Raw genomic sequence first — 16,104 nt, 5'->3', positions numbered from 1 at the left:
GACTGTTAAGTACCTTGAAATCCTACATCTTACTTCCTGCCTACACTGAATTAAGGACATTTACAGACAACAAAATCGCCTACCTGTTCTAAGCTGTGCATTCTCTGAATCAAGAAATGATTCTAAATAACTCAATGCACTTAACCTCTGCCTGTTCTCACCAAAGCCTTTGATGCAAAGTCTCCCATTCTAACTTTGGCCCACTCCAACAATGGCCAGTCACACAGTGGTCATTCTGCTTAAACTAACTTGCTTGCCCGTTGTTATGTTACTAATAACCCAAGCAATCTCCCACTCTGCAGAAAGTTCTGCAGGCCCTGTCTGTTTGTGTTTTTTTTTAAACTGGTGTGTAAAGTCCACAAGGAACTGTCTCCAACTCTACTTAGTTGCAATTACTTTTTTTACACCTCTAGCAACATAGAAAAATAATATGCATTTATTATTATATTATTTCATGCTCAGTTGCATCAGTAAATTCATCAAGTACATTTTCACTTTTATAATTTTCAAATGATTTATCATCAACAGATAATTGATCCCTTTGTTGAAGTGGAAATTATTGGTTTACCAATTGATTGCTGTAAGGAACAGACCAGAGTAGTAGATGATAATGGTGAGCTTGACTTTACTTTGCTTTATATTGTAAGTACATATTCTAATTGTGCAATTAGGTATTTAAATAGAGAATTGCTGATCAGTTCTTTAGATTAACTATTCAATAAGAATACATACCTGGACACGATGACATCTTGCTGTTCAATAAAGGTAGCACCTCAATGTTCTTGAAGAGTGAGAACCTAGTCTCAGGTGACTGTTGGATCAGCTTGAAATTCCATGGAGACACTCAGACCTTGTGGCCTCTGTCTTTGCCTCCATGGTAGCCATTAGTATTCTGAGTGAATGCTTGCAGAGGTGCTTATAATCTGCAGAGTGACATTGATGCACAGAGCCTGGAGAGCGATCTCATATCTAGGAGATGATCTCCTGGTTCCTGTCCATTTTTCACAATAGTAAAGGCAAGCTGGACAACATTGCCAACCATAATATGCAGTTATCATCTTAAATGCCTCTTTGATTCTGGAGCAATTAAGGACAGAGAATAAATGCCAGCTTTTACATCCACATTCAGATGTGGTCAAAGAAATGAAGAAAATGTCTTTTCAAATCTCCTTTAAGCCTCTTTGTATCCTCCTCACAACCTAAACTAGTACCCAGTAGACTGGACATACTGTACTTTGTCCCTCATCTAAATCATTGGCACAAATTATGGTTAGCTGGGCTTCAAGCAGAAATCCATCTGATACTCTACCAGTCATAGCCTCTCTACCAATTATGATTAATTTCTTCCTACTGTTTCCTGTGTGTCGACAAATCCTCAATCCACATAAGTATGTTAGTTGAAATGCTGTGTGCCCTAGTTTTACTTAAATATGTTGGGTACCATCTTATCAAAGATCTTTGGCATGTCATTATACAACATATTTCCCTCCCCCTTTAGCCATCCTGCTAATCACAACCTCAAAACCTTCTAACAGATTTGCCAAACAATTCTTTTCATCTATCCACACTAATCTGGCCAAATCATTTTCTAATGGCCTGTTACTATTGCCGAAAGGATAAATTTTATTATTTTCTCTGTGACTAATGTCACATTAACTGTTTTATATGTACAGTAGTTTCCTCTCAGTTTTTTAAAACAATGCAATTATATTTGCTACCTATAAGTCTGCGAGGAAACACTATCTCCATAGTTGCAACCTTTTTCAAAACTTTAGCAGATAAGTCTGCAGTTCCTGTGGATTTATCTACTTTTCATCCCAATACTTTTTTTTTAAACCCATGTTAACTTTTGCTGATATTTTACACATTGATAGAGGCTTCTACAATATATTTTATGTTTCTCCAATGTTTAACCAATTTCCCTCGGGATCAATAAAGTATGACTATGACTATGACTCATCTGATTAGTTCACTTCGTTTTCCCCTTGCTTACTTTCTGTTTGGTTAGAGGGTATTTGTCTTAAACTATGTGTTAGTTCCTTAAATGCTAGTTATTCTTTGTTTTTTGTCATACCTTTGAGTGCAATTTGACATGCATTATATCTTTCTAGTTTTTGTTCAAATCTGAGATCCTGATTTAAGATTGAAGTAAAATACTTTAAATCTCTGTACCAAATAGTATCAGATTGTGATCATTCTTCGCCTAAGGACCTTTGCCTACTCAATTATCAGTCTAATAAATGCAGAGTTAAAACAACCTGCATCTTTGCTGGTTTCTCAACATGCTATTCCACTGAATAACTCAGCTCCCATAATTAACCTTAAAATAGAATTAAAGGAATTTGTTCATTTGTTGATGAGCACCAGAATTAATAAAACTGCTGAATTTTTTATAACCCTACTGCCCATGAATATTTTTCATCCCTTTCCAGCCTGCATGCAACCCTGACCTGACACATGTTTATACATAGTATATGCTGAGGTCTTCTTTCATGTCTCCAATTCAGTTGTTCTTGTTGTATATCAGCTTGCACATTTGCAATCTTTCCCTTTATAGATCAAAAATGTTTGTCATGTACACAAGTACCTATATGCACAGGAGCAATGAAAATCCTACTTGCAACAGCATCAGATATAAATTCACAAGAAAAAACTGAAACAAAATACACATAAATTTTACAAGATTAATTAGTACCAAATAGTTCATTGTGGTAGAGTGGTCACAGTGTTGCTACACAGAGGTTCTGCCGGTTAGTTCAAGAACCAAGTGGTTGAAGGGAAGGAACTGTTCTTGAACTTGATGGTGAGGCTTCAGGCTTCTGTGACTAGATATTCTGCAGAGGCTGGAGATCTTGAGAAAAATGCACAAAATTCTGGAGGAACTCAGCAAGTCAAGCAGCATCTATGGAGGGGAATAAACAGTCAACATCTTAGGCTGAGGCTCTTCATCAGGACCTGCTGCCCAATCGTAACTGTAGGATTGCATGGCCTAGAGAGTGGGGGTCTTTGATGATACATGTTGTTGCTTCGAGACAGTGCTTCATGAAGATACTATAATGGTGGGGTGGAATGTGCCTATTAAGTATTAGGCTAAGCCCTCTCTGCAGCTCCTTTCACCCCTGTGCATTTGAATTGCCATTCTAGATCACGATGCAATTAGTCAGGATTCTTCCAACTGTACATCTGTAGAAATTGGTAAAAGATGACATGCCAAACCTTAACGTTTTAAGTAAAGATGCTGGTGCATCTTCCTTGTGATTGCAATTACGTGCTATGCCCAGGACAGGTCATCTGCTACCTTAACCCAGGAATTTAAAGCTGCTGATGATCTGCCAAGGTAGACTGGCATAATCACTTTTTCCTCTTCCTAAGGAAAATAGGGTACTTAGTTTTACTGATGCTAAGCAAGAGGTTGTTATTGCAGCACTACATAACCAGGTATCCAATTTCACTCCTGTTCATAATTCTCTGAGGCTGATTTCCCATTTATAAAATTTGTCATTTTTAATTGTTAGTCTTTGATTAATATGAAGACTGGAATAACTTCAGATGAAAATCTGTACATACTAACAGTATCAATTCCATAATTGTATAAGGGAACAAATAAAATTATGTGATTCATAATGAAACAATGAATATGTTTTCTTAACTGTTCTCTGAAGTAATTACCACTGGTTCTTTTCTAGTGAAAAAGTTCATGGTAGAGGTTGATTTGTATATGTGCTCATAGATGTGCGGGAAAAAAAAGTGTTCTAAACTTAATTCTTTTTTTTATATGAAGGATTTAACCCTGTGTGGGAAGAAACTATAACCTTTACGGTCCATATGCCTGAGATAGCACTGGTCCGCTTTCTGGTGTGGAATCATGATCCAATTGGTCGAGATTTTGTAGGTGAAAAAACTGTGTCCTTTAGTACTCTCATGCCTGGTCAGTACACCTTTCAAAACAAAAATATCATTCATGAAACTATTACTGTCCTGTTTACTGTAGGCATTGATTTAAGAACAATCTTCTTTCCACAGGATACCGGCATATTTACTTGGAGGGCATGCCAGAATCTTCACTATTTGTGCACGTGACGATTCATGACATTTGTGGAAAGGTATGTAATCTTACACAAGTTTTCGTCTGATTTTGAAGTAGTAAAGGTTTAGGCACTGCATCATTTGCACTCTTTGGAAGTACAAAATTGGTTGCAAAAATGGGACAATAAATTTGTCTTTATTAGTTTGTAATATTCTGGTGGTGTCAATGGATTACATTTTCTTTCCTTGAATGACAACAAATTGACAAGCAAAGATTCCAGCAGAGTGGCAGTGGCAGGATCACAGATTCTCTTGTGAAAGTGAAAGATTACAAGTAAGATGTATGTTCATAGCAATACAAAATGCTGGAGGAAGTCAGCCAGTCAGACAGCATCTGTGGAGAGGAATAGACATTTGACATGACAGGCCAAAACCCTTCATCAGTCCTGAAATGTCAACTGCTTATTCTTCTGCATAGATGCTACCTGACCTGTTGAGTTCCTCCAGCATTTTATGTATGTTACTCTGGATTTTCAGTAGCTGCAGAATCTCTTGTCTTTAAGATGGATGCTCATATCATCTGTAAATTAAGACTGTGAAATGAGGGAGAAAGAGAATGCGGGAAGGAGGTTAAGTTTTAGTATACTTTAATGGTCTCAGTGCCACTACTGACATTGGACTCTTATGACTGCTATAACTATAAGTAGGGGCCAAGGCTTTCCAGTATTTGTTGTGTGCTGTCTTCTGCAGGAGGGAATACATAGTGCACTGCTAATGCGAATATGATGTTTGAATTTCTGGGAATGTTTGTGAATATGAATTATAGCACCACCCTCGCTACTGAGTCAGCAGGTCCTAGTTTTATATTTCATTCCAAAGAGTAGAAAAAAAACATAGGCTCCACATCAATGTGGCACTCTGAGATGAAATCTTAAACCAAGGCTACGTCTGCTCTGTCAGGTAGAGGTAAGATCAATGATGGAATGCCAGAAGACTCAATAGGCTGATTAGCTTAATACTGCTCCTATGTCTTATGGTCTTATTACAAATACCTGAAGAACACTACTAGACACAGATCTCAAAATAAAACAAATCCATCATAATAAAGCAATCATAAGAAATAGGAGCAGGACCAGCCAATCTGGTCTGCTCTGCCATTCAGTAAGATCATGGCTGATCTGGTCAGGGACTGAGCTCTACCTGCAGTACCTACCTTTTCCCCATACCCTTAGTACCCCTGCTATGCAAAAATATACTGTCTTAAATGCATTGAGTAAAGTAGTCTCTGTTGCTTCCCTGGGCAAAGAATTCTACAGATTCACTACTCTGGGAAAGGCAGTTTTTCCTTATTCCATTCTAAAATCTATTCCCCCAAATCTTGAAGCTATGTTTTCTAGTCTCACCTAGTGGAAACAACTTGCCTGCTTCTATCTTATGTAACCCATTCATAATTTTGTTTCTATAACATCACCTCTCATCCTTCTGAATTCCAGCAAGTTTAGTCCCAAGTGACCCAATCTCTCCTCCTAGGTTAACCCTTCATCTTAGGGATCATAATCATAAAACGGTGTAATAATCAGATTTGTCATTAATGCAACAATATTCAAATCGATAACTTGCTTTACTGAACTAGCCTACAGTAGTTTTCGACAGCTTAATTTAACTAAAAAGCTGGTGGTACCTACTGCTTTTAAAATATAAGATTTGACAAATATTCAGCAAGTATGAGGACTTTAACTGTGCACAAAATACACTGGAGTGCTTGGAATTTTGCGAAATGTCACACCATCATTAAAAATACTGGTGTGATCAATCACTTTCGGTGTTTGTAATATTTGCTCCACACATTAGCTGCTGTATTCGCTGTGTTTTCACAGCAAGCTCACTAAAAGTAAATCGGTTGTAGTAAGCTCTGAAACCTGATCAGGTGATGTACAAATGCTACTTTTCTTCCCCTCTCCTTTCCTCCTGCAAAAATGCAACTTGCTTTAATCTAGATAGCAGGAATCAACTCAATCATAGCTTAAACGTTTGACAATTTTCATTGAATAAGAAAGCCCCCAAAGATTGCTGAGAATCAGCTTCACTGGCACAATGAACAAGAGCACCTCTAACAGACTTGTCCTCGAGTGCAACTTTCATTCTGTTCCCCAGCACATAAAATATAACCAGTGTAGTAAAGAGTGAATAAAGATCTTTTAGAAGGCAGAAATTCCTGCACAACGGCAACTTCACAGGTTAATTGCTGCATTTAATTCTCGCCTAATTCAGTAGATAGATCTATTTGGATGAAAGTCCAAGAATAGATTAATTATTTCTCAACAATATAGAAGGGTTCATATATTAAGTTCAAACAACTGGAGCTGTCCTCCAGTGTTAGTTGAAGTGGGGTAAAGAGATAAAATAATGATATCGAAAGAAGATGTAAGAATTGGATTGGAATGTTCCCTTCTGTAGTTTCATACAATCACTGGAGTTGTGTGTGATTCATTGACAAGGGAAGTATTCAGAGACTGAAGGCTTTTTCCACACACTGTTAGCCACCCACTGGATATTGCAAAGATTGCTGAAAATGTCCATTAGGAATTCTAGAGTAGAGCAAGGAAATGGTTTCATTTTCCTTAAAAATTCAAAAAGCAAGCAGCCGAGATAGATTGGTATAGTTTTCACTGCTCAAATCATCATAAATTGGGTCTTGAAAGATTCAGCAACAATGGAGAATCTCACCTTAACTGTGGTTCATTCATCTCACTTAAAAATTCACAGCAATTTCAAAAAGAGATTTTGCAGATACTGAAAATTAGAGTAGCACAAGATGCTGGAGGAACTCAGCAGGTCAGGCAGCTTCTATAGAGGGGTATGAAGATGCTTTGGGCAGAGGGGCAAGAAGGATCTTGGCCTGAAACATTGTCTCTGTTTCCCCTCTCCATACATGCGTTTTGACCCGCTGAGTTCCTCCAGCATTTTGTGTGTGACGTAGCAACTTCATTCATTATTCCTTGAATGTTTCTTGTACTGATTTTAATTATTTTATCACTACTACCAGAATCAACCTCTTCTATGGGCAAGCCAATTCTGAATCCAAACAGCCAATTCACCATTGAGCCCATGCATCTTAATCTTCTGGATACACCATCCACAGCTCTATCTTCAATTGCCTTTATCACTTCCTCAAAAACTCAAGTTAGTAAGATACAACTTACCCCGCACAAAGTCAATGTTGAGTCCCTGTAATCAGGCCATGATTTTCTGAATGCTCATGAATCTTAACCCTCAGAATATTATCTAATATCTTCCATACCATTATCATGAGATTCATTAGTCAAAAGTTTCCAAGATATCCCTTCCTGAATGATGGAACTGTATTAGCTACTCATCAGTCCTCTGAGACCTGGCCTGTAGAGAAAAGGGACATACAGACCTTGGTCAAGGTCTCATAATCTTAGCTTTTGTCTCTCTCAATAAATTAGGATATATCACATCAAGCCTTGGGAACTTATCCACCTTAACGTTCTTTGAGACCAAACACGATTTTGTTCTTTATCTCAAAACTGCCAAGCAAGTGAGTATGCTCCACATTGATCTCCTTATCCTCCACATTCTTCTCCTTGGTAAATACTAAAGCAAAGTACTTACTTAGGATCTCACCCACATCCTTTGCCTCCAAGCACATGTTCCCTTTCCTTCTTTATTTTTGAGTGGCCCTACCCACTCTGTAGTTATCCTATTCCCTTGATATGTATCGAATGCCTTGCGATACTCTTTAATCCTACTTACCAAGGGCCGTTCATGGACCCTCCTAGTTTCCCTAATTCACTACTCGAGTTCTTGTTTGGACTCTTTATACCCCTGAAAGGCCATTTAATCATTAGGCTGTTTGATCAAAAGCTTCCTACAACTTTGGAAGTGAGAAGTTGGGTAACTGTCAGGAGAGGGAAAAGGAATAGGCAGACAGAGCACAATACCCCTGCGACGGTTTCATCAATAACAGGTATGATGCTTTACATAATATTGAGGGTGGGTGGGGTGCGATGATCTACCAGGAGAAAGCCGCAGCGACCAGGTCTCTGGCATCATCTGGCTCTGTGACTCTGGGAAGGGAAAGAAGAGAACTGCAGTAGTGATAGGAGATTCAATAGTTAGAGGAACAGACAGACAACACTGTGGATGTAAAAGAGACCCCTGGAAGCTATGTTGCCTCCCAGATGCCAATATCAGGTCCACAGCATTCTTAAGGAGGAGGGTAAGCAGACAAAAATCATGGTACATCTTGGTACTGACGGCATAGGAAAAGAGATGAGATCCTAAAGAGCAAGTATAGGCAGTAAAATAAAACAGGACTTCAATGACAGTAATCTTGGATTGTTGCTTGTGCCGTGTGCCAGTGAGGATAATTATGGCAGAATGATGTGTGGCTGAGGAATTGATGTAGGGGGCAGCGTTTCAGATTTGTGGATCATTGGGATCACTTCCAGGGAAATATGACCTGTACAAAAGAGACAATTTCACCGGGTTTGCTGAAGCTGCTGGCAGGGATATGCAAACCAGAGTGACAGGTCAGAGATTGGAGCTCTGACTTTACACCTGTGCTGTTGTGCTGTTAGGTCTGTTTCTGCACTGCAGGCTGGAAGGAGTTAGATGGCATTGTATTTGTGAAGATTGCAGATTATTGGGTACATCCCAGTGCTGCTGAGGATGATCAATAACTAAGAATATATTGAACGGTTGTTGTGGAGCATGTTTTCAAGCAATATCCAATGTGGCCACTTATGTCTTTAAACTTCTGCTTATAATCTAGAAGTTCCAAACTAGTTTTTTTTCTAAATTGCTTTATTTCCCAATGTCTTTTGTAATTTCATCAAATTCACTGGAATATCATTTCTTTCCTTGCTGATTCTTGTTCATAGTGTAAAACAAACAGTAGAGGCTATTATTTCTGTAATAAAGCTCACTTTTATTTGATGACAAATGGTTTCTAACTTTTGTTTCTGTATTCTGCCAAGTGTGTTTTGTATGTTGAATAGATACTTGGATAGATATAGTTCATCTAACACAGGTTAAATAGGAATAATTAAATCCATAGATTTCTCTAAGAGGAATCAAGAACTAGAAAGAGTATTTCTACATAACTTTGAAATAAATTTAAAGTTATATCAATAAATGTTTAAAATATACAATTTAATTATTTGGAGCATTTGGCTTTAATGTAAGCCATGAGAATTTTGTTTAATTTGCATATCTATTGTTAAGGCTTCTCCAGACTTGGGTAAAGTAGTTTCCTAGTGATCTAAAATTTTATGCTTGTCAACATAGATTATTGGTGCAACCTTCTCAATGTAAACACAATTTATTTGAGTTCTTACTTCTTTAATTGCCTGATACAGCAACTAATGGGACTTAAGGGTCTGTTTAGCAAGAACCCCAAATATCCTTCAGTAAACAAAAACCAAGGCAACCTGATGCAAAAGAAATCCTTTGGGAATCGAATTCTACGTCGCACTGCCAGTGCACCTACAAAGGAAGCGAAAAAGAGCAAAAGTATGCTTTTGGAAACTTGTGCTGATTTAAGCGAGCAAGAAGCCAATCCTCTTAATTCCGGCAGAGATGAAACATGCAGTACACGAAGAACAAAAAAAACTCATGTGCGTCCTATTTCTATGCCAGTCGATAATTGGCTTTATGGAGAGATATCACCTCCTGCTGGTGAAAAATCTGGTAAGGCACTACAGTATTATAAAATCGGGAAATCATTTCACAATTTTAAGAAATAAAAATAGGATTTTCTAATGTCAATCTATGTATGCAGATGTATCTTAAGAAATTTCATTACTAGACGCTGCTATAGACGGCTTAAATATAGGTAAAATCTTGCTTTGAAGTACAGCTTTTTTTTCATCAGAGAAAATACTGATATTGTTCAAATCTAATCAATATCTGCTAATGTGTTTTTGCTTAACTGATTTGATATTCTAAGATGATTCTGTGCAGTATGTACTGCCATTTGTTTCAACCAGTTTCACCAACCTTTTTGTAGATAGTGATTATTCCCCTCCTCTCCCTCCTCTCCCTTCTCCCCCACCCCCTTCTCCCCCGCTCACTCTCCCCCTTTCCCCCTCTCCCCCATCTTTACTGTCTTGTCTCTTCAGAGTTCTAAACTGATTAGGAAACTTCTCCAGGTAAACGTAAAGCTTGAGAAAGGCAGCTCACTGATAAAAATCAGAAAAGCAATGCATTCACTAAAGTTCCCTATTATACTTTGGATTTGGAATAGCATAAAATTTAAACTGAAGACATAAGGTTCAGCGAAGAACCTTATCTTTGTGTCCTGTTTTCACCAAGCTCCTTTAACAAATATGACAATTTCACATCTGCGCAAATTGAATTTTGATCTAAATAGTAAAATAAAATATGCTCAGTAAACAATGAAAATCAGAATGATCATCTATATTGCTTTGTCTGAGTTTACAGTCCGGGGGATCAATACATTTATAGCAGTTTTAAGACCACAGCACTAAACACAAGGTAGTTTTCTTCATTACAGAGTGAAAAAAGACTGTACATATACGAGGGGTGATTGATAAGTTCATGACCTAAGGTAGAATGAGTGAATTTTAGGAAACCTAGCACATCTATTTTTCCTACATTTACACACTTAGTCCAGCACTCGTGGAGCATACGGATCCCTTCTTTGTAGAAATCGGTGTCTTGGACCTCCAGAAGTGGTCCACAGCAGGGGTGATTGATAAGATCGTGGCCTAAGGTAGAAGGAGATGAGTTATTAACTTCAAACTTTCTGCACTAATTACTCAAAGAGTTGAACTGCACATGCATATAACAAGAGCTGTGTAACTCATCTCCTTCTACTGTAGGCCACAAACTTATCAATCACCCCTGCTGTGGACCACCTGGAGGTCCAAGACGCTCTCATTATATGCAAGTGCAGTTCAACTCTTTGCGTGGTAACGCAGAAGGTTTGAAGTTAATAACTCATCTCCTTCTACCATAGGCCACAAACTTATCAATCACCCCTGCTGTGGACCACTTCTACAAAGAAGGGATCTGTATGCTCCACGACCGCTGGACTAAGTGTGTAAATGTAGGAGAGGACTATATTGAAAAATAAATGTGCTAGGTTTTCTAAAATTGACTCCTTCTACCCTAGGCCACAAACTTATCAATCGCCCTTCGTATGTCAGGCAGTAATTTTTGTTCAGCCTTGGATTTAGAAGTATTGGCAATATTTATATTTGTAGTAAAGACTGTGAATGTGGACATTTATGCACAATTGTGATAACCTATCTACTAAGAGGGGCTGGGCTACAGTCTGCCCCATAACCTACATTCCTCAAAAGCAAGTAGTACTACTTCTTGTTGGACATCAATCCAGAATTTAGAGTCATCATTGGTATTGTCTAGATAAGGGTTCAAACTTCTTCAGCTGAGGTCAGAATTCTATCAGCAAGCGCACACTCTATCAAGGTGCAAGCATCATGCCATTTAGAGGCTATATTCTAGTTTCCATTCTCACCTTTTCAGAACATAAAGTACAGGGTGTTACTACATAGGACCAGACCCTTTGGCCCAGAACCAAATAAATTAGTAATCAAATGGGCAACTAAACTAATCCCACACGCCTACAATGTCCGTATCTTTCCATTTTCCTCACATTCATGTACCTATCTTAAACACCTTAAAAGTACCTAATATTTCTGCCTCTATTACAACCCCAGGCAGGACATTTCAGGCACCTACCACTCTCTGTGTAAATAAATAAACAAACAAACAAACAAATAAATAAATTGCCTCTCACAACTTCTTTGAAATTACCTTCTTTTACTTTAAATGCATGCCCTCTGGTGTTAGACATCTCATCCATGGGAACAAGATACAGTCTCCTGTTTACTCAATCTATGCCTCTTTTAATCTTGTAAACCTCTACTAGATCTCCCCTCAGCCTTTGCCACTCCAGAGAAAACAACCCAAGTTTGTACAACCTCTCATTATAGCACATGCCCGTTAATCCAGGCAGCATTCTGGTAAACCTCTTCTGCACCCTCGACACCCTCGGCGACCAGAACTGTATGCAATACTCCAGATGTAGCCTAATGAGAGTTTGATAAAGCTTCAGGATTGAGCCCCAAATGATTTGTGTTTGTGGGTATGTGTATTGTCATTGCCATGGACTTGAAAACCCTAATTTTCTGAATATTTATTTTACAGAGGCTAAAACAGGGAAAAACTCAAGCGTAAAAAGTTTTGAAGATAAAATAATGACTTCATCACTTCCTTTGGCTCAATGTTGTCCATTATCAAGTGCTAATGAATTGAATGAATCTCAGTCACAACAGTTGGCAAGAAGTAGTTCTAAAGAGTTAGCTGAAAACACAGAACACTGTGCATCCAATAATCCAATGCATCAACATGTTTCTTCTGAAAACGTTCCTTCCAATGCGCAGTATTGCAATAATTCTGTTCAAATGGACGACATGTGTGATCAAAGACAGTTGCACCAACATGAACAGTTTCAATGTAATGGTATCTTGTGGCAACAGACCAGTGAAAACCTATTACCAGACCAGAAACTCACTAACTTACAAGAGGAGCCAAATAAAAATATTTCTACTCCACTTCCTAATGCAAAATTTGTTGGGGTTGAAGAAAAGATTGAACATTATATCGCAACGGCTTCACCAGTCCCTGTAAATGAGTTTGATCCTTTACAAAGCTTGGGTACGACTCTTGACAGCACAGTATCTCACCTTATTGATGCTATGTCCTTGCCCAGTGAAAATGAAATAGGTAGTCCTATTTCAGCCCTCATTGCACAGTTTGACACAACAGACAGAACCAATCTGACTATGATTTCAAGTTTTCATGAAACCAGCAAACACTCGACAAGCATGTTGTCTGGACTGTCACAGTCTTGTGGCGTAGAAACAAATGCACCTGTAAATCTTTTGTATAGGGATGTTAAAGCCAAGAAAGCATGCTTGAACCTAACAGCAGATACAACTATTTTCTCTAGCCCTGAGATGTCTGATCATTCCTCATATACCATAATAAATGAGGAAATCCTATCTCCCATTTCTTTCAATCACACACCAAAAAGAAACCTAAATAATGAGACCTTAGAAGGAACATTCAATAAAACCTTAAATGTTCTGTGTACTAATCCCAATACCCCTGTAAATTCAGGTATAGACAACATACAGGACACACCTTGGAGCGAGATTGATGCTGACAGTAAATGTAGTAGTACAAGTACCATATGCATAACAGCTGATAATGCAATTCTTAATGCATCTCCACCAATAGATTCTTTTGGCAGTAGTCTTTTAGAAGTAGATGACTTTGACTTTACTGTCACCACCATAGGGAGCTGTAATATAGAATCAGGCCCAAGAAACTCTTCATCAGCTGGGAATTTCTACCAGATGACCCAGAACAGAGGTAAAAATGCAACCAGTTTTTTGTTTTTGGGGAATTCACCAGTAACAAATGCAAATGAACGGGCATTATGTATTTCTGAAAGGAATATTTGGAATCCATTGCACTCAGATGCAAATGAGACCACAGTAGCCAAACACCCCTTTAACACAGCAAAACAACCAAATGCAAGTAAATCTAAGAGCCTTGGAGACCTGACTTCGGAGGACATATCGTGTACCTTTGAAAGCAAGTACAAATTCATCAGCAAAAGTTTCATTGTGCCAAGTATTAAAGGACAGAAAACAATGCCTTCTCTTAAAAACATACCAAAGCCGACAGATGCATTAACAGAGCAATTACGCAAACTTGTGTCATTAGAGCAGGAGGAAAATCAGGAAGCTTGCGTTCCACTTATAAGCCTGGAATCTGATTACCAAAGAGGTCTTGTAAGGAAGCTGTCATCGAGAAGCCAGAGCAGAGTCCGTTATGTTGCTAATAGGGCAAAGCAAATACAGGAGGCTAACAAGCATAAATTTTCTAGTAACTGCACCTCTGGTGGTGTCGTTTTACGAAAGAAAACCCCCGTGCAACACCATACAGTTAATAGGCATTCCACAGGTTCCTACATTGCAGGCTACCTAAACCAACTTGAAGAAGAAGCTTTGGAAGGTCGTGGTATTCCTGAAGGCTCTTGTGGTACGTTGCTGCACAGATATGGTGACAACTTTTACAATGATGACTCAAACTTGCAAACTGAACCTAACACTGTCAGTGAACCAGAGATTTATTTCTTACTTCGATTGTGATTTAGGTGTAAAGAAGAATGCAACTTGTAACTTTTTAAATAGCTTTTCCATTGAAACATTCTTCCATGACCAGATTAATTATCTGTTTAAATATGCAAGTATTGCCATCTTGAAAATATGTACTTGATTTGACTAATTCTTTAAAAGTTTAGTTGTGATGTAGAAAGTTAATGTCATTTACGTTACATGAGAAGATTATCAAATTTGTACATTTTTTTTTATAAATTTGGGTGAATTTGTTAAACTTATATTTTGTGTTTGGTGAAATAAATATATCTATTTCATCCAGTGATACAGAAGTTTTATCTGTAATTTGAGCTATAATGTTGATCCACAGTTGCAAAGACACAAAACAGACTTGATAAGCTGAATGGCTGACTCTGAGATTCTCACCTCCATGTAATTCATTTTCACAGGATCAAAACATGCCTGCGCTTTCTCCTAACCCCTTGGGAACTCTAGGCAATTACAGTTTGAAAGCAATGATTCAAAGGTACCCCTTATAATCCATTGCTAACCTGTGGGCACCTTCCTGGTTACTGAGAAGTTTTGTCCAGTTTTGCAAAAGGACTCAAACCCACTGAATCTATGTTCTGCTCGTTTACACTCCAGAGGGTATTCCTGTACGTAGCTGCTGAAACTGCCCCAAACAAATTGTCTATTAAAGTAAACAGTTAACTTTCTTTTGCCTCTACACACTAAACTACTCCAGGGACATCATTAAATTTAACATTACCTTTTGTGGGCAGGCCTCATTTTCAATTCTGCATTTTGTCTTTTGCACTCAGTGGGATTCCATTTCATGTTTTTCCTTCTAAAGAACTTTAAAGGTGATCTCTACATTAGAGAGGAGTTGGTCAAAGTAAATCGGAAGGAGCTGCTGGCGGGGATGTTAGCAGAGCAATAATGCATGTGTTTCTGGGAAAAATGAGGAAGGTGCAGGACACATGTATTCCAAAAATGAAGAAATACTCAAATGGTAAAATAGTACAACTGTGGCTAACTGTGGAAGTCAAAGCTGTTGTAAAAGCAAAAGACAGGGCATATAACAAAGCAAAAATTAGTGGGAAAATAGAGGATTGGAAAGGTTTTAAAAACCTACAGAGAGCAACTAAAAAAATTATTAGAAGGGAAAAGATGAACTATGAAAGCAAGCTAGAAATAATATCAAGGTGGATAGTAGAAGTTTTTTCAAGTTTGTTAAAAATACAAGAGAAATGAGAGAGGATATAGGACTGCGAGAAAATGAGGCAGGAGAAATAATAACGGAGGACAAGGAGATGGCTGATGAACTAAATGAGTATTTTGCATCATATTACAAGAGAGAAGGTGCTCAAAAAGCTGAAAGACCTAAAGGTACGTAAGTCACCCGGACCAGATGAACTGCACCCTAGGGTTCTGAAAGAGGTAGCGTTAGAAATTGTGATGGCATTAGAAATGATCTTTTAAAAATCATTGGACTCTGGCATGATCCCAGAGGTCTGGAAAATTGCAAATGTCATTCCACTCTTTAAGAAAGGAGGAAGGCAGCAGAAAGGAAATTATAGAACAGTTAGCTCGACCTTAGTGGTTGGGAAGATTTTAGAGTCAATCGTTAAGGATGAGGTGATGGAGTACTTGGTGATACAGGTCAAGATAGGACAAAGTCAGCATGGTTTCCTTCAGGGAAAATCATGCCTGGTAAACCTGTTAAAATTCTTTGAGGAGATTACAAGTAGGATAGATAAAGGGGATGCAGTGGATATTGTATATTTGGACTTTCAGAAGGCCTTTGACAAGATGCCACACATGAAGTTGCCTACCAAGTTACGAGCTCATGGTATTGCAGGAAAGTCACTAACAT

At 38.2% G+C, this 16,104-nt stretch overlaps 1 protein-coding gene across 2 annotated transcripts in view; it reads left to right on the top strand.

Annotated features, from left to right (window-relative positions):
* The window catches only part of plch1 (phospholipase C, eta 1), a 100,551-nt gene extending 86,065 nt beyond the window's left edge, over positions 1 to 14,486 (top strand). For both annotated transcript variants that reach the window (XM_072255355.1, XM_072255354.1), the window contains 5 exons: positions 529 to 613; positions 3,782 to 3,928; positions 4,024 to 4,103; positions 9,411 to 9,741; positions 12,247 to 14,486. In XM_072255355.1, coding sequence (XP_072111456.1) covers positions 529 to 613; positions 3,782 to 3,928; positions 4,024 to 4,103; positions 9,411 to 9,741; positions 12,247 to 14,261 — 2,658 coding nt within the window. In that variant the 3' untranslated portion in view covers positions 14,262 to 14,486. The remainder of the gene's footprint in view (positions 1 to 528; positions 614 to 3,781; positions 3,929 to 4,023; positions 4,104 to 9,410; positions 9,742 to 12,246) is intronic.
* The last annotated feature ends 1,618 nt before the right edge of the window (positions 14,487 to 16,104 follow it).

The sequence above is a fragment of the Mobula birostris genome, chromosome 4, assembly GCF_030028105.1.
Source record: "Mobula birostris isolate sMobBir1 chromosome 4, sMobBir1.hap1, whole genome shotgun sequence".
NCBI lineage: Eukaryota > Metazoa > Chordata > Chondrichthyes > Myliobatiformes > Myliobatidae > Mobula > Mobula birostris.
This window is presented reverse-complemented; position numbering and strand designations above follow the sequence as displayed.